The 18,692-nt window shown below is 40.3% G+C and overlaps 2 protein-coding genes across 3 annotated transcripts in view; both read right to left on the bottom strand.

Moving 5' to 3' along the window:
- Positions 1–15,840, bottom strand: part of epb41l4b (erythrocyte membrane protein band 4.1 like 4B) — a 41,916-nt gene extending 26,076 nt beyond the window's left edge. The window contains exons 1-5 of the mRNA XM_036558219.1: positions 15,011–15,840; positions 7,893–7,997; positions 7,676–7,718; positions 5,533–5,611; positions 4,508–4,552 (exon numbers count right to left, since the gene is read on the bottom strand). Of these exons, the coding sequence (XP_036414112.1) occupies positions 4,508–4,552; positions 5,533–5,611; positions 7,676–7,718; positions 7,893–7,997; positions 15,011–15,259 (521 nt within the window). The 5' untranslated portion in view covers positions 15,260–15,840. The remainder of the gene's footprint in view (positions 1–4,507; positions 4,553–5,532; positions 5,612–7,675; positions 7,719–7,892; positions 7,998–15,010) is intronic.
- Positions 15,841–15,968: 128 nt separating this feature from the next.
- The window catches only part of ptpn3 (protein tyrosine phosphatase non-receptor type 3), a 37,674-nt gene continuing 34,950 nt past the window's right edge, over positions 15,969–18,692 (bottom strand). For both annotated transcript variants that reach the window (XM_036558215.1, XM_036558216.1), the window contains exons 25-26: positions 17,020–17,155; positions 15,969–16,856 (exon numbers count right to left, since the gene is read on the bottom strand). In XM_036558215.1, the coding sequence (XP_036414108.1) occupies positions 16,776–16,856; positions 17,020–17,155 (217 nt within the window). In that variant the 3' untranslated portion in view covers positions 15,969–16,775. The remainder of the gene's footprint in view (positions 16,857–17,019; positions 17,156–18,692) is intronic.

Here is an 18,692-nt window from a genome sequence, read left to right as displayed (position 1 = left end):
CACAAGAATGATTACATGATTGGGATGCAATTTAGCATCTGAAACTGTAACTCCATTTTTTCAGCATTTGTCAACACTCAATCTAGGAAAACATTAAAAAATGTGTTAGAAATAGTATTTCATTTTTTTACAAGGTTTCTTTGCTGGCAATAGAGTTAGCAAATATACAAAAAGCGGTTAACTAGCATCCATGGGATAGAAAGAATATAATAATAATCTATTTATTTATGGTTGAACATTGAAAATGACCTTGTGAATATCACAACATAATTAATAAATAAAGAAAAAAAAATGTGCTTTTCTTCTTCCCATGATCCTTAAGAAATTTGGATGATGCAAATTACTGCTGAATATGTGAATCAATGTGAATATTCCAGGTATTTAATAAGGCTGAAAGAGAATAACACAGTTGAGAGGCACAACAAAAATGTATGAGATGTTAAATGGATTCACATATCAATACAAAAATAAGACTTCTGAAATATTTTAATGGTTACGTTTCAAGGTAAAGTGCAGATACAGTGCACTGCATGCAAAAACGCTGTTTTCTAAAAGCTGTAAAAGGTGTTGAAAATCACCCGTAGACTTTATGAATCACCCGTAGACTTTATGAACATGGAGGCTCAGACTTTATTCATGAGGACTTTCAGACAAAAACCAAATTAGATACAACTTTCTTTGAGCGTATGAGAAAGACCCAGTGTTTCTGTTTTCTGTGTGTCTATGGCTGAGTGAATGAGCGCGAGAAGAAGGGAGAGAAACACTGTTACTTGGAAATGCCGAGAGAGAAAGAGTGTGTGTAAGAAAGAGTGCAAGAAAGTGTAAGCCCCTGTGTGGGAAAGTGTGTCGATGATCTTAAATTAGAAGCTATGCGTTGGTTTTCATCAGAGTTTCTTTTATTAAAAGAGCAGAGCAGCCCCCTGGGGAGCAGACCCACATTAGACACTGAAACAGAGATTATACTGGACTCTAGCAGAAAGCAAGGCCTTGGGGGCGCGTGTGCGCGAGAGTGCGCGCACTCTAAAACAAAAGAAGAAACAATTGGGCTTCTTCAGCATGTTCTCAGGGGAACAGTTTTTGGCGCCGTCCCTAAAAGGTCCAAAAAAAATCATCAAGGTATGCAGCTGAACTGTGTGGGGTAGCCAGTTACTACACTTGCCTACAGTACTGTGCAAATGTCTGAGACCACCATTCATTTATTTCATTTCCAGTCAAAACAGCAACTATCATATATATCATATATTTTTTTTCCAGTTTTTAGCATGTATTGCTTTCATTTTTGAAATACAGTTTCAAGAAATCACAGGGATATTTTACACACCTCTTAGAAGCTGGACGGATTTTCTCCTTTTCATGATCTAAGCAATCCCAACACATTCAATGGGTGCTCTGAGAAGGCCAGTCTGTTGTTCTGAGAACACCAGCAGCATCAGGGTTTGGACATTTTCTTCCTTTTTTTTTATTTCTTTTACCCAGTAATGGACTCTTAACGGTCATTACCATCCTTTCCGACCATAACATTGAGTTGTCTTCTCACAGTGAAAGGATGGGCAGAGACACCTGTGATTTGTTCAGCTCTGAAGCAAGAATGGAGCTTGAATCCCTCTTAAAGATGAAAGTATTGTTTATCTGATGGTGAGATTTTTTGTGTTCTACCAGGTCTTGATTTTTTTGTCAGGGGATCCATTTTCTCTGTATTTTCTAACCCCCCACCCTTAGACTTTCCCCTTCCTAGTGCAAGTAGATCTTCTCACAATATCTTTAGAAATATCTTCTTAAAAAAATAAATAACTTGTAATTCACAGCTGTGTTGACTGGTTGGTGTGTTCTTTGGCCTTCAGAACAGATTGAATTCAGTATGTATTCTACAAGATGGGATCCGCTATTCTAGGAAAACCTTTAACTGGAATTGAACCTCTATATTTATGGGGGTGGATGGAGTCTTTGAACTTTAAAAATGTTCTTCACACTCGAACATCTCATTTCCAATAATGGTTCTTTAAAGATCCATCTACTGAAAAGTTCCTTAACAAACCAAAAATGGACCTGCACCAAAAAACCTTTCTGCTGGCAACACTATTGTATTTGCAATGCTAATGGTTGTGTATACTCACTTTCTCCACACTTTATTTTTTTTTTATTTATGGTAGGTCTAACCTCAACACAAATACTTAAAGGCTGTAAGAGACAAAGTAAAATATATTTTACTTTGTATGGTGCAGTTCTGCATTCTTAATTCTGTATCCCCTAAAGCTAGACCCTATCTACTGAGCTCATCTAGATCTGGTTGTTCAATAAACAGAAGTGTTCTTACATAGGGTATATACATTGATCAGGCATAACATTATGACCACCTCCTTGTTTCTACGCTCATTGTCCATTTTATCAGCTCCACTTACTATATAGGTGCACTTTGTAGTTCTACAGTTACAGACTGTAGTTCATCTGTTTCTCTGCAGTGTCTGATCCACACAGACCAGCACAACACACACTATCACACCACCACCACATCAGTGTTAGTGCAGTGCTGAGAATGATCCACCACCCAAATAGTACCTGCTCTGTGAGGGTCCATGGGGGTCCTGACCACTGAAGAACAGGGCAAAAGGGGGCTAACAAAGTATGCAGAGAAACAGATGGACTACAGTCTGTAACTGCAGAACTACAAAGTGCACCTATATAGTAAGTGGAGCTGATAAAATGGACAATGAGCGTAGAAACAAGGAGGTGGTCATAATGTTATGCCTGATTGGTGTGTGTATACACACTATACTGCCAAAAGTATTCGCTTGTCTGCCTTCACACGCATATAAACTCGAGTGACATCCCATTCTTAATCCATAGGGTTTAATATGATGTCGGCCCACCCTTTGCAGCTATAACAGCTTCAACTCTTCAGGGAAGGCTTTCCACAAGGTTTAGGAGTGTTTATGGGGATTTTTGATCATTCTTCCAGAAGCGCATTTGCGAGGTCAGACACTGATGTTGGATGACAAGGCCTGGCTCACAGTCTCCGCTCTAATTCATCCCAAAGGTGTTCTATCGGGTTGAGGTCAGGGCTCTGTGCAGGCCAGTCAAGTTCTTCCACATCAAACTCGCTCATCCATGTCTTTATGGACCTTGCTTTGTGCACTGGTGCAGAGTCATGTTGGAACAGGAAGGAGCCATCCCCAAACTGTTCCCACAAAGTTGGGAGCATGAAATTGCCCAAAATCTCTTGGTATGCTGAAGCATTAGGAGTTCCTTTCACTGGAACTAAGGGGCCGAGCCCAACTCCTGAAAAACAACCCCACACCATAATCCCCCCTCCACCAAACTTTACACTTGGCACAACGCAGTCAGACAAGTACCGTTCTCCTGGCAACTAAACCCAGACTCGTCCATCAGATTGCCAGACGGAGAAGTGTGATTCGTCACTCCAGAGAACACGTCTCCACTGCTCTAGAGTCCAGTGGTGGTGCTTTACACCACTGCATTCGACGCTTTGCATTGCACTTGGTGATGTAAGGCTTGGATGCAGCTGCTCGGCCATGGAAACCTATTCCATGAAGCTCTCTACACCGTTCTTGAGCTAATCTGAAGGCCACATTAAGTTTGGAGGTCTGTAGCGATTGACTCTGCAGAAAGTTGGCGACCTCTGCGCACTATGCACCTCAGCATTCGCTGACCCCGCTCTGTCATTTTACTTGGCCTGTCGTTCCCAATCGCTTCCACTGTGTTATAATACCACTGACAGTTGACTGTGGAATATTTAGTAGCGAGGAAATTTCACGACTGGACTTGTTGCACAGGTGGCATCCTATCATGGTACCACGCTGGAATTCACTGAGCTCCTGAGAGCGACCCGTTCTTTCACAAATGTTTGCAGAAGCAGTGTGCATGCCATGGAAGTGATTGGAACACCTGAATTCAATGATTTGGATGGGTGAGTGAATACTTTTGGCAATATAGTGTGTGTGTGTGTATGTGTGTGTGTATATATATATATATATATATATATATATATATATATATATATATATATATATATATATACACACACACACACACATACACACACACACACACACACAAAACATACATGTCTGTCAGTGAGATCCTGAAGTAACTCATAAAACTCAGTGTATACTAAATCACATGCAGCAACTTTTGCCATATCACACTTCCAGCACACTTCCAGCGCACCTTTGGGATCTCCAAACCTGTTATGGCCATGAAGTACCTCACTAAGCTACTGCCATAGCCTGCATCATACTTTGCAAAGAACTTATAATATTTGATGTTTGATGCATGATTGTATGAGCTGTGCAGAAGGTTCTCCATATTGCAGAGAACCCTCAAAACTTTCAGAAAACAAAGATATTTTGCCAATTCAAGTGTCCAAACCTATGTCAACAAACCATAGGAAGGTAGAGTGGGAGAGAGAGTGAGAAGAAGTCTCAGAAAAGCAGTTTGTGAATGCCTCTCTTTGTGTAGATGTTTGCGTTCGTTGGGTGTGATTTCTTACTTGCCGGACAGAATGTCTTGTCTGAGCTGCAGCACAAAAAGGTACCTATGAGGAATACAGTAAATCCAAAGATTACATTACAAATGTCAAATCACAAAGACTACGCTTGTGGTTTAGTTAGCCACATAATTTCAGATGACTACAACCAGTCTTTAAGATAGTGTGACAGTACAATGGTCTAGTTCTATTTTAGAGCTTATGAAGTGGCAAGGTTACTGTTTTGTTGATATAATATTTCAAATTAGGAATGCATCAAGACCGAGTATGCGTAGTTTTGTTCACCCTTACCAAAACCATACTGGTTAACCTACTTACAATTAAGGAGCTGTTAGTTTAAATGAGTGAAATATACCCTAAAAATTACACCATTAAAATCTAGATGATTTTAAATGAAGTGCATTAGCTAGCTATGCTACATTAGTTGCCTTGGATTGAGTATTGCTGCAGAGGAGAAGGTCGGGCAGAAAAGCTCTTCTGTACAGCTGTAAATAAAGTAAGTTATATTTTTGCTCCTCGAAGCTTATGTGTCGAGGTTGAGCTGTAGTTGAATGTTTTCTAAAGCCAGACATACACTAGGATTTTAGAAATTTTGTTCTTTGATAACTCGCATTTTACATTGGACCATCGAGTACAGACAAAACCTATGATTTAAAAGTGAAACGCGGCCTCTACAGACAATACACACTCTCAACACGGCTTTGTGTCTGACGGAGCCAGTAATGCGTCTCTGCGTAAGCAAAGCCTCCTTCACTGCGTTTGTTCATTAGTGTGGTAGCGGACACTCAGCTTACGTCACCGGTGGTATCGGAATGTTGGTAGCGGTGCATTTTTATGAGTACGAGTGTGAGTAATTGAGCATGGTATTGGCCTGATACCAGATACCAATATGAACATCGATGCATCCCTATTTCAAACTGTACTATTAAGAGTCAAAACTAGACGTAAACCTGCCACATAGATACGTTCTCAAATGTTTCTAGCTACACAATTAAATTAAATCACATCAATCCTACAATGATCTTTACCTGGTGAACTCCTCATGAAGATTGTTGGGTTCAGAGGAATAGAACTTCACTCTGAAATACAACCTGTATGGAGGGCCATCTGAGTGATAGAGGAAGAGGTAGAGAAGTAGGGGAGAGAGGGAGAGGGAGAGGGAGAGAGAGAGAGAGAGGAGAGAGAGAGAGGGAGAGGGAGAGGGAGAGGGAGAGAGAGAGAGAGAGAGAGAGAGAGAGAGAGAGAGATTTAGTGGTAGTCAAGGCAACCAGACGTCTAAAACTTGAAATTATAAAAAAGTGGTACAGATGAGAAAATATAACACATATGAAAATGTATGAAAGAAAACTGCATTAGTGTGTTCTACAATTATCACTTAGTATTAGTATGTGGTAGAATCATGAAAAGGGGGTTTAATTAAGGTCTACCATAGTCAACATTTAATACAGTCCACACCTTGATAGAAGACAAGGCTACTCAAGACAACACGTTATGACATTTTCATCAAATCATTTTCCGTCAAACAATAAGTTTCAATGAGACATACATATATATACAGAGACTGAGGCAATCAAAGATAAAAAGTGGGAAAAAAAACCCAACCAAGGTCATACTAAGTTGTCATAGAGACAGGCGTCAGTCCGCTGACACTTTCAGTATGACTCACTAAGTGCTGTATAAAATAGACCATTGTAAGAAGTATTACGTGGATTACTAAGTAAGAATATATATGAAAAAAAAACTGCATGAGTGGGTTCCGGAAACGCATTCATGGCAATTAGTATGAGCAGGTCAGGCTGCTGGAAATGCATGAAGGTCTAGTTCTCTGATTTAAAAGTATAGCTGTGCAAATTAGCCAGCTCTGCATATATAGACCACTTTATTAAAGACCCCTTCGTTTAAGGTCAGCCTTTTTGATGTGTCGATAAAGACTGTAGCCCGTTCTTTGTTAGTCGACCTTAACCTCTACTTCTTCACCAATGTTCGGTTTTAGACCACAGAGTCACTCTTGGCTGAATATTTTTTGGATGGTGGTCCACTCTCAACTTAATCGTCACACTAACGTATGTTGAAACGATGTTGATACACTCATGCAGTACTACCATGCCACCATAATGTCACTATGACTGCTATGTTGAGAGTGGTCCACCACCCAAATAATATCTGGTCAGTGATGGTCATATGGTGGTCCCTTTCCATTGATGGACAGAGTAGAGGGTGGCCAACAAATTATGCATAGCAACAGATGGGCTACAGACAACCACTGTACATATATACACAGTGGATTCAGGTAGGTGGAGGTAAGTGGAGGTACTGGAATAAAAAGTGTTTCTAATAAACTGGACACTTTTTTTTGCATATATGCAAAAGTTTGAACATCTCTGTTCAAATGTTCTTGATTTTCTGAGTGAAAAGTATAAATTCTCTACAGTAAACATACCTCTGCACGTTGCAATGCACAATTACTGCTTACTTGCTATATTTTACATACTAAGTGAATTAGTGAATAAATAGAAACTGTGCACTAAAATTAGCAGAAAAAATGGCATATTTAATATTTAAGCTCCCTGTAGAGGATGTGTTAACTTACTTTCCCTAAGAAAATCAGTAAAACATGTCAACAAACATTTGCATACGACTGTAACTAGAATAACTCAATGGTGAAAACGCAAACGTTTGGGGCCGAACGCTGTTCATTCCAAAAGATGCCTGGGACAAACAGATCAAAGAAGTGTTGATGGCTTCCGTGAGACCAAGGTGCGTGTCTGCTGCACCTTGTTCTTGGTTAATCAAAAGTGTCTTTTTTAATGGAGAAGTGGCAATCACTCTGAATACTCTCTTGCCTGTAACGATGATCATTATGCTGCAAAAACCTTGAGCAGCAGCAAATCATGCTGATTGCAACATTAGGATGAAAAGACAACATGGTGTTCTACGTGTCAAGAGGTTGACTTTTCACGCTGGCATTTAAGCTGGTCACCAACTGTGGGCGTGTCTTTCTGAGGTGCGCTGGGATTGGCTCCTTCCACACCCACTGAGTAAATACTCTTACAGACACTTGTAATACACATTGCCATAGCAACAGGAGATAACAAGTACAAGGTCATCAGCCACCTGCTATGACACAACCATACAATAATAACTGTGTATGCGTGCACGCTGACTACTTACATCTCATCTGCTTCTTTATGGGTTTGGTTGAATCCAGCCAGTGCTGAAGGGAAGAAGGGAGGAGGGAGGGAGAGAGGGAGAGAGACACACTGTTAGTATGAGAGCAGTGAGGGAATTTGAGTGCTGCTGTTCTGATTGATCTTGAGAGGCTGTTTCTCACACACACACTCAAATGCAGGCACCTCACAAACACATACATTTATAATAGGCCACTCACCATAACCTGCTCTGGATCCATGAACTGCAGCCCAAAATAATCAGCCTCTACCAGGTCCAGATGATACATGATCTGATCAAACAGGTCCTGTCCCTTCGCATGTTTCTGCACCACACATACACAAGCACAGATTAAAAAAAATGAGCACGGGAAGCTGAGCATATTTATCAGCCTGGCTCCAGCATGCACCTGTGGAGCTTCCCATAAACAACGAGCAAAAGCCACTACAGCAGCCGTGTCCATTTCCATGACCACATGAAGTCATCTTCCTGATGGTCCATTGTGGGTGACTAACAAAAGATGCACTTCTCAAATAAGTAATTTTAAATAAAATACTGAATTAATTGTTTCATTTAAGGTCCAAAACTTCTTGCTGGACAATGTAACGTGGATAAACAACAATCACTGTCACTGTCATATCAAAAACCTTTTTTTGCTTCTAGCTACCTTGTACACTGCGTGAACATAAATAGATTAAAAGAAATGGTCCAAAATTACTTAAAATCAGGGGTGGGTGATATGGCAAAAATGTTGCATTATGATACAATATAAGTTTTTCAAAGGTTTCATAAATTGTAACAGTTGAAAATTAGCAGCAATAACATACAAAACTATGAGTATAATGATCACCGTTCAACGTTTCCCATACTGCACTGCTACAAATACAATTAAAGGAGCATTCCACAAATTTTACAAAACATGCATAATTAAACAGGTAAAATGTGAACATTTAATGCCTCTAAAATGCTACCTCCCAAAAAGGTATTACATGAAATAGTTATTAATATGCTTCCAGATGCCTAAACCATTGTTTCACGATAGTTCTGAGCAAAGATTTTGGCCTAAAACGTAATTCATTAATAGCAGGGAGTTACATGTAGAGCATAGTGAGGGAAAATAGTTCCTAAAGAAAACAATACATAAAAACTCAGAGGACATGTGTTGGTTCACTAGTAGTTTTGGACAATAAATAAAATGGCTAGAATTGCATTGTAGATATCACAAACGCTGGTTCCTATCAGCACCACTGTAAAGAAATTGGACTCTCGTGTTTCTCTACAATGCACCATTTCATGTCAAATCACTCTGAATAACTCTTTACATCTCAAAGACTAACTTGTGAAATTTTGAAAATGTTGAGGCTGTCTTTGAAATACATCACTATACATCATTATGTATCATAAATTTAAGAAGGTTTTGCTCTTCTCCTGTACCTTTTCCATGACACAAGGTTTTGTTCTGACAGCAATAGTACATAATATTTACAGCAACTGCTGGCAGCACATTTTACTCAGAATCAATCATGAGCTGCCTCATGATACAAACTTGGCTCTTGCAAAAGCAGTGTTTCAGATGTATTTGTAAAAGCCTAGAGGTGTGATCGTGTATGTTTTCTAGCTCAGATCTTCTCCACGTTGACTATACAGTTACACTATGTTGTGCCCGGAGACAAAATTCCACTTTATCAACTTTGACATGAACTTTAACACTCGTCGTTCTTTGTTGGTTTGCCTTTTAATTGAAAATGTCTTTTATGGTGTTCTTGAATGATTAAGCTGATAAACCCATGGAATGATCTAATAAAACTTGTCTCAAATGTCCTCCATGAGGATCAATAAAATACATCTATCTAGCTGCATCCTAATTCCTTAAGGAACAAACATATGAGCTACCCTTCACTCACTGGCACATTGATAAGCCAGGGATTACTCCTATTATTCAGTCTGAAGACAGGCTTTTACTTATGATAAGCCAAAAATCAACAGAAGCCTATATGCAGGGATTAGAAACATAAATAAAAAGCAGACAATACAGCTGAATATTGATCCGTGTTCTTTATCATGCCCACCATGTCGCTTGGTTGAGGACATGTCGATACAAAGGTAGAGGGCAGGCGTGAGTTGGCGATGTAATGCCGATGACAGGAGTTTCCTGTTATGACAGGCATGAACAGCCAGTTGAGATACCGATGAAATACAAAGAAGAACCAACATGGAAGTCACAAATCTAATGTGTACTGTTCCGTAAGAGCCTGTTTACACCAACAACAGATGGAGGATTGCATTAAGTGATCTCAAAACATTACAGAAAACTCTTCAGTTCCAGACAGCGCCTAAACACTGTTGGGAATTATCACTACACTGCATATTTGCATTCAACGAGCCACCAAAGCTATTTGCAAGAGTCTTACATATGCTATATGTAGGCTGATGTAAAAATAGCCCAAGTGGCAGTGTCGTGAGGCTGGATTTGGGACACACCCTGGGGGAGTGGCTATTATTCTCTGCTTTGTGCCTGGTCGCTGCCTTGTTTGACCTTCAACCCCTGACATGTTCCTGCACGTGTATGCACACACATTAACACAAACACTCTCCCTATTGCTTAAAGGTGAGCCTGGCAGAATTTTCCTGTTGTAGAATTGCCCCCTTTTTTTTTTAAGAAAATCCTTTCCTTCGGCACAACAGTGACGTGCTTACAATAAAGATCGCAGATCGCTACCTCTTCCTCAATGAGTCACACAACTCATATAAAGCCAGAAATGTGAAAACAGAAAAAAGCTAGAAACTTCCTCAAATACTAGTTATGAGCATTCGAGGAGGTTTTGTGCATATTTCTGGTTGCATGTTTCTGGCTTTACATTCTAGCATTTACTTGGACACAGAAACACAAAAAGCAAGGGGTGACCAAGACTCAGTTATAAGAGTGGCTACAACCGGAGAAACCTGATAAAGCTTTTATAAGGCCTGTCACAATTACTACATCATCGTAATTGCAATTCTTTGAAATGACCACAATTATTTAAGCTAACTGCAAAATTTCCCACAGTTGTTGGATTTCCCAGTTGTTTCATGCCACAGTGAGAATAATGACAATTGGATGTGCTGGGTTGAGGCGACTAAATGTAAATAAAATAAAGCAGCAAATGCGTTCATGAAGACACATAAGGGGTCTCATGAAAACAAAAACAAAAAAATGTTCTAACTTGCTGCTCTACGAGCAGAGTGAGTTTCCCCACCCTCAATGAATGAGTGTTTTTATTTATTTTCCACTCTTAATAAATAAAAAAAGTAGTTTTGTATCTTCATACATGATTCTATATAATTTCAGATTACTATTGGTTAACATGTAAACAAACTTATTCATAGAGGTCTGACATGAAATACTCTGTTTCTAAAGAAACTTACCAAGACAACTGTTCACAGTGGTGGTAATGTATCTAAAAGTGGCCTCTTAAAAAGTTATGACATGAAATACGCTGTCTGTTCTGATGCCTGAGACATTGTTTTGCTACAGTTTTGAGATAATTTTTTCATCTAAAACATATTTCTTAAATCAATTCATGGCACATGCAGGGTGCTGTCAGGCAAAAAGTCCCCAAAGAAAACATTTTTTCCAAATTTACCACAATTACACCATTATCAACATAGCGCCACTGTCAAAACAAAACCTTGTATCTCCACTTCTGTTGTTTTTCACTTGTTTACCCAAGTTAAAAATTTCATGATGAACAGATCAGAAACAGTCCAAAACCTTATTATGTTAACTTCAAATTTAAAAGGTTAAGAATGTTTTTGCCTTCCTCTGTAAAGTTACCATTTTGGAGATATGAGGTTTTATTCCAAAAGTGATGACGTCAAAACTAGGATGACGCGTAGGTTCAATGATGGTTTTAAACAGTAAATAAAATGACTACTTTATACTGTAGACACCTCCACCCCTGGTTCCTATCAGCTATCAAGCCCCTTCAAATGACTTTGATTACATCTTAATGATTGAATCAAGCAGAAATTTAGGAATTCCCCCTAAAATTGGATGTTGTCAAGTACTATGTTATTTTGCAAGTATTAAGGCCTGTCAATATTTCAGGCTTGCAGAACACTTTATAAAATTATTAATGTGGGATGACTGATATGATAAATTGTTATGCCAATGTGACATCTATCAGTGAGCAGAGTGGCCCATTTTTTAACTGTTGCCAGCACTGGGTCTGATTGCTTTTACTGAGACTACTAATTTTTGCATAAAATGAGAACCACTGTAACGGCACAAAGAAACTGCAAAGATATTCTGTTTATATATACACTGTGGTGACTAATGTAAAAATTAGTTAATGTAGGCCTTGTATTGTAAGACGTTTATGTATAAATAATAAACAATGAATTTAATTAAATTGTTTTTTTTTAATGTATTTTTATACACACCACATCATGATTATATTAGCATACGTTGCTGATAAAACGTTAATGCTCGACTTGTCATATAGTCAGATAGGTGCTGAGTGTTGTGTGGCTCTCATTTGGCAACACCATAATTATATTTGTGGGTACTGCAAACAAAAAACAAATATTAATTATTATATTAACTTCTACAGCCAAAATGCTTACTGACTTGATTTGTGTGCTATTCAAATTGTTTACATACAGTGAAATAACTGTGCAAACAACTAAGCTCATCTCCATCTCTGGGTGAGAGAGACCCCTTCAAGAGCACATCAATAATCTGAATACTCAAACTGCAGTTGGATTTTAATTCCTCTACTAACATTTGGTAAATCCATGTCCTCCTGCTGGACCAAGTGTCTGTTCACAACCCTGACAACTGTTGAATCTACTGGCTTAGAGAAGCGTGTTCTGTAAGAAGCAGGTGGTGTAAAATGGAACTCTCATAGAGTTATGGTGCAATTGTCTCAGATATTCCAAAATATAATACAGAATGGCCTGATTTGAAATGCCAACACCTTCCTTTACACAAAACAAAACAGTATCTGTGTTCTAAGTCACCATTTTGTGAGAAACTATGTTTTAAGCAGTATATACGACTAAATGAATGTGCATGTGTTCAGACATAACATGCAAAAATGTATGATACAACAGAATCAAGAAACAGCAGATCCACACTGCAAAAAAGTTGCACCAAAACTACAAAATTGAGACATTAGACAAGTAATCCCAGCTCATACTGAAGACGTGGGGCAACTGATTCGCAGATTAACTCAGATGCAACTCCAACAAGGTGAAGCTCAAAGGTAAAACACTTTTGTTTAGCCACATGTTCATTGACCTCCTTGGGCAAATAATTCTTGCTATAAAAACCCAATATGCCCATCGTTCATCTGAGCTTCCCCAGCGCTACTTTTTAAAACAGATTTTCCTCCACCCCTGCAGAGCCTAAAGGTGATGGGTTGGGGCGTTTGTTGGGAAGGAAACACAAGCACCATCTGTCAGCCTGGGACAGGACCCAGGCAGGACCAGCGGACACATGGGAAATCCACTCAGGCACATGTTAACACTTACTTGGATAGTACACTAGTTTTGCATGCTTGCCTTGTCATCAATTTTCCTTCAGCTGAATATCTATTAACGGAGCACTTTGGTCTAAAACTAGCAATTAATGTTGTGTGTCATGTTATGTAATATGTTGTAGAGCAGCTTTGCACCCCTCTGCCTTATCGTTTTGACAGAATTTGTGTTTTTGAATTCTAATTTTGTAATTCCAATACATTTCTATGCTTTTTGCGTTTTCATTCATCAGTGTTCTCACTACCATGCCCAACATGCATTACTTAAATACATCATACAATCATTAGGAATCCTCCCCACCCACACTGATGAAGAAATCCACTAATGTAGTGATAGGTACGCCAATAAATACAGACATGATACCCAGCTTATACACCGATCAGCCATAAATTTAAAACCACATTCTTGTTCCTAAACTCATTGTCCATTTTATTTATTCACTTACCATATAGGTGCACTTTGTAGTTCTGTAGTTCAATTACAGACTGCAGTCCATCTGTTTCTGTGGAGTTTTTAAACACCTCCATGTCAGTGTCAGTGCAGTGCTGAGAATGATCCACCACCTAAATATTACCTGCTCTGTGGTGGTCCTGTGGGGGTCCTGATCATTGAAGAACAGGGTGAAAGGAGGCTAACACAATATGCAGAGAAACAGACAGACTACAGTCTGTAATTGTAGAACTACAAAGTGCACCTATATGGTAAGCTGAGCTGATAAAATGACCAGTGAGGGTAGAAACAAGGAGGTGGTTTTAGTGTTATGGCTGATTGGTGCATATCCGGCTTTTCAACGCTTCAAACAGTCTACCCTCATGTATCTCAAAGCGCTTAGAGTTTTCCAAACGTTCCTCCCACCTTCAAGAGACATCATCAGAAGAGTGTATTCCTACTCTTTAGGCCAGAAAATCTAACTCTCAAGACTACTGTACACAAATCTAAGATGCAAGTAAGCATGTTTACAACAGATATAACGATGGTTAAATTGTTCATTTTGGCCGACGTGCCCCTTTAACACCGCCTATACTATTAACAGTGTCAAGATTTCAATGATCAAAAATCCGAAAATGCAGCAAAATTTAAAGCTGTATCGCTGATCCGCCCCTTAGTCTCTTACGAGCGCCGCTCATTTACCGTCTTTTTTGGGGGCATCCAATCAGAGGCATTAGGCACCGAAGGGGGCGTGGCCATACGTGCCCCCACGTTCAAATGACAAGGGCTCTTATTTTCTTGGACCTTATTTTGATAGAGACGCCACACAAGTATATGATTAGAAATCCGTGTTGAATCTGGATTTTACAGTTGAAAAATGTATTAAATTTGAAACTGTATGTATAATTAAACCCCCACATTCTTTTAACTTACATTTAAGCTTAACACTCACTCTAACCTGGACCTTAACCTCAATCCAAAACCTAACGATCCTAATCCTGCCCCAAACGTACAGGGTTCTAATCTTAATCCTATACTTAGAACTAACACTGAACTTACCATTAACTCCAGCCTAACACCTAACCCTGGTCTTAATCAACCAAGTTTATTGCGAATCAACCAAGTTTCACCAGATCGTTTGCTAATTTGCGCACCTGTGCATTATCTTCAGAGATCTTCACACATGATCTTAGTTCCCCGTAGCAAACGCGTAGACAGAAACTGAAACTTCGCAGCTAAACCGACCCAGCAGGGCAACGCGAACAGCCCGTGACAGTGCGGTCACTTTCACTCTCTCTTTTTCTAATCTTCTACTCTGACCCATACTTGAACCTCCATTCCATTCACATCTGTCTAAGTACCCCCCAACCCGCCACAACAGCTGCTCACCGGTAACTCCACGCTGACATCGGAGCCGTCGAGCAGCAGTACCCTGCAGGTGATGGCCGCCTTGCTGTTGCCCGCGGCTGGGATGTGCACCACTGTTCCTCCGGCCACCACAGCGGCGTCTGCGGCAGCGGAGGAGGAGTGGACCACCTGCTGCTGCTGCGGTGTCCCGCCGCTGCCGTCCAGCTCATCTGAGGGTCGAAAGCGCCTCCGCGAACGGAGGCTAAACGTCCTGCGCAGGAAGCCCATCATCCTTTCTCCTTCTCCTTACCCCCCACTATCACCACAACCGCCACCAACCGCGGCGACAAGAACGGAGCGACGCGGGAGCTCAAATGTGGAGGTCCGTCTACACGGTCAGCGAGAACGCCGACCTCCAAGGGCCGGTCAGTCGGTCGTTTCGTGATCAGAAAAACAACCAGCACACCTGCCTGGAGCCACGGGAAGCTTTTGGAGCCTTTCGCAGCTTTTTCTTTTTCCTCTTCCCCCACCTTTCACTGTATCGTAATCTTTGTTTCACTAAAGAGGATTAAGCACCACAACTGGGGGCTCCAACTCTCGGTCGTCGAAGCTCGACTTTTCCGCGCGGCTGGGATGGTGGCCGAGCCCCCCCTGCTCGCTGCTCCGGATTTTTCCCTTCCTTTCTCTCCTGACCGAAACTGATGCACCTTTCAGGTAAAGTAATCCAGAGGAACTGGCCAGGCGGGCTGCTCCGCGCATGCGCTAAATCACAGCAGCACTCAAACTTTTTTTTTTTTTACTCTCGCGCTCTGTGGGTCAGAGTGCGCCGGGCAGCGCCACCTGCTGGCCACTCGACAGTCACGATCGCATTTATACGTGCTTCAAGCTCACAGCATGGTTGTTTTAACCCTCAGTTCTTGGTCAAGGGCATTTACAAAAATGCTTCACAGCCCAGATTACAGAATTTATAACCTTCACAAATGAAGCAACAACACATGTATCAACAATTTCTTTACTTTATTAGCAGAGGTGATGGTTGATTGTTTTAGTAGTATCCCTGTTTACGTATAGGCCTACTGTGCATTTGTTATGAGCAATAAGAATCATACTTAAAAGTGACAAAGTGCTTTATGTCCCCTCCATTGATCCACACAGTTGTGAAGGCGCTGCTAGTCTTGGTTCCAGTGATCGTGACATCCTCAAAGTCATCCAGATGAGCTACAATCGTGTCTGGTTCTAGGCAGCATGACTGTGCAGCTGTATCAAAAAAAGTGCTTCACTGAGCCCTCAGTTTAGTACCACTGCATATATCTGACTAGAACAGCTGTTAGCAAAAGTGCATGAGGAAAAGTTGTCTGCTCTGGCAAACCAGATACTAGAGATGTGTTTATTAATTCCTTAGTGCTTGTCATTGTATTCAGGCACCCTATGAAAGAAATATAAATTGTATTTGAACAATCCTCCCCCTTCAACAAGGGAGAAGCGATGCTAGCTCAGTGAGGCAACAGATCCAGGTGATACTGTGACCTGGAAATCAAAGCTAGGGCACTACAGTTGAAAGGAGAAGAGTGTCTATCCATTTTCTGAACCTTGCTTCCTCTCTCCACTCTGTCTGACTACTATATTTATTTCCATATCTTTTTTCCTTCCTTCTATTTCTTTTACATCCGTCTTTGCTTGTAGTCCTATCAGTGCAGAGAAAAACTGGCTAAATCCCTCTCAGTGTATCTTCTATTATCCCTACTACCCCTTTTGTGTTTCCCTCTCCATTTCTGTATTCATATCCACCCCTCCTGTCCTCTTCTCGTCAGCTGCTAGGTGTTTGGCTGGGTTTGAATCTCTCTCGGTACACGCACAGGATGGCCTCACACACAAAGCTGAATTGGCACTGAAAAATGAACAGACACACATACACAGGGAAAAGCAACAATGAAAAATGCCCTGCAGTGCTGCATGCAGCGTGAATGTGTAAATCTTGCACAACACTTTCGTGCGCTGAGAATGAGAGCAGTGTGTGCCTAATCCTTTTGTGTATGTATGAGTGTCAGTACCGAGGTTTGGACCATCATGGCTCTTTGCTCCCTCAGTGAAGTGACTATCTCAAGAGGATACACTGGCTTTGCACTCTCCATCAGGATCAGGGCCGTCTCCATGGTGATCAGCACACCTGTCCGCCCAATCCCAGCACTGCAGGAAATGTTCTTTCATAGTTACTTAAGGATGAACTAATGATATGTATTTCAGATCAGGCAGAAAATTATACACTGTAGCATTTTAGTTTTGGTTTGCTTAGCGTTCATATTTGACTTGGAACCTAAAAGATACAAACAGAAGTCATATGTATGAGAAAAAAAGTCACTTACTTATTGGGCAAACTTTATGATGTACAATTTTATGATTTGGTGACAAACTTTCTGAATCATGCTGTACTCTGGCTTAAATGAGCTCAAGGGTTTTATGTATGTATTGTTTTATCTGTCATTCTAAAGCAATTCTAAAGCAATAAACCACTTCCATGACGTGAAGTGGGATGAAATCAGTCTTAACACATGGGCTCCAGTGGAATCCTACTTTAATAAAGTGGTGAATACCTGAAGCATTAGTGAATGATATAACTGATGTGTGAGGTCATATGTGTGTTTTATATTTTTATTTTACATATTTTGAAACCGAGACCATTCATTCCATGATTCAGACCCACACACGCACCCACAAGTCAAAACAACGTCAGAAAAGTTACTCATACCAAAGAAGTCTGCAGAGAAGAGACAATGGTTAATTCTGTGCTTGGACTGTTTAGACAAACGTTTAGCATTCATATTTGAAACAAACAGCACCAGAGTTCCTTTGTGACCACATTAAGAGAGCAATCACAGACAGAGACACACTTTTAATCTAACAAAACCAAACCTGTCAAGTTTGAGTATGCCCTGAAATACACATACACACAGAGCTACACTCTTAAGGCATGATGGTAGGTTGCTCTGTTAGTGCGATTTCTTAGAACAAGTCTGAATGCTGCCATTTGAATTCTGGTGCGCACCAAACAAGTGGACTGAGCAAGTCTGTCTTGGTGTGCTTCCAAATAAACTCTGGTATGGTTTGTTTGAAATATGAATGCAAAAAGTTTAAACTGAAAGAAAAAAAAAAAACAGAACGAACAGTCATCTTTTCTCTTTATACCTCCTTTGGTTCATGCAACAGACAATTTCTGATTCTGTTTTGACACGTGCATGTGTTTAACACACAGTCATGGGCTTTGAATTAGTAACAGAATGGGTAGTTTTGGCTTTAAAAGTGGCTGAAGGATGTTCAAAGGATTGTAAAATACGATATATAGGCTACACACAGAAATTGTATTATATTGTAATGCTCCAAATCTTCAACCTCCTGTAAAAACAGAAAGGCACTAAAAGTTGGGTGATTTCACCCTGCTTTGCATCATGGGAAAACCATAGTACTGAGCCAAAGGTTTTTTGCTCTAGAATATCAAAAGATATAGATAAACAACATACAAACTCTGATAAACAGCATGATTCAGAAAGTCTGCTGGGTTTTCTCAGTTATAGTCACCAAATGTATGTCATAAAATCTGTCCAATCGCTTGTGACATTTCTGTCCATATGACTTTTACCTTCATCTTTTGGCTTGAAAACATACATGTCAGTGTGAACGCTAAGTGCAGTAGAACTAAAAAGCAACAGTGCATTTGGACCGGCCCAAG

Source organism: Colossoma macropomum, unplaced genomic scaffold (assembly GCF_904425465.1).
Source record: "Colossoma macropomum unplaced genomic scaffold, Colossoma_macropomum, whole genome shotgun sequence".
NCBI classification, from domain to species: domain Eukaryota; kingdom Metazoa; phylum Chordata; class Actinopteri; order Characiformes; family Serrasalmidae; genus Colossoma; species Colossoma macropomum.
The sequence above is the reverse complement of the archived record's forward strand: the minus strand, read 5'-3'. Positions and strand labels throughout refer to the sequence as shown.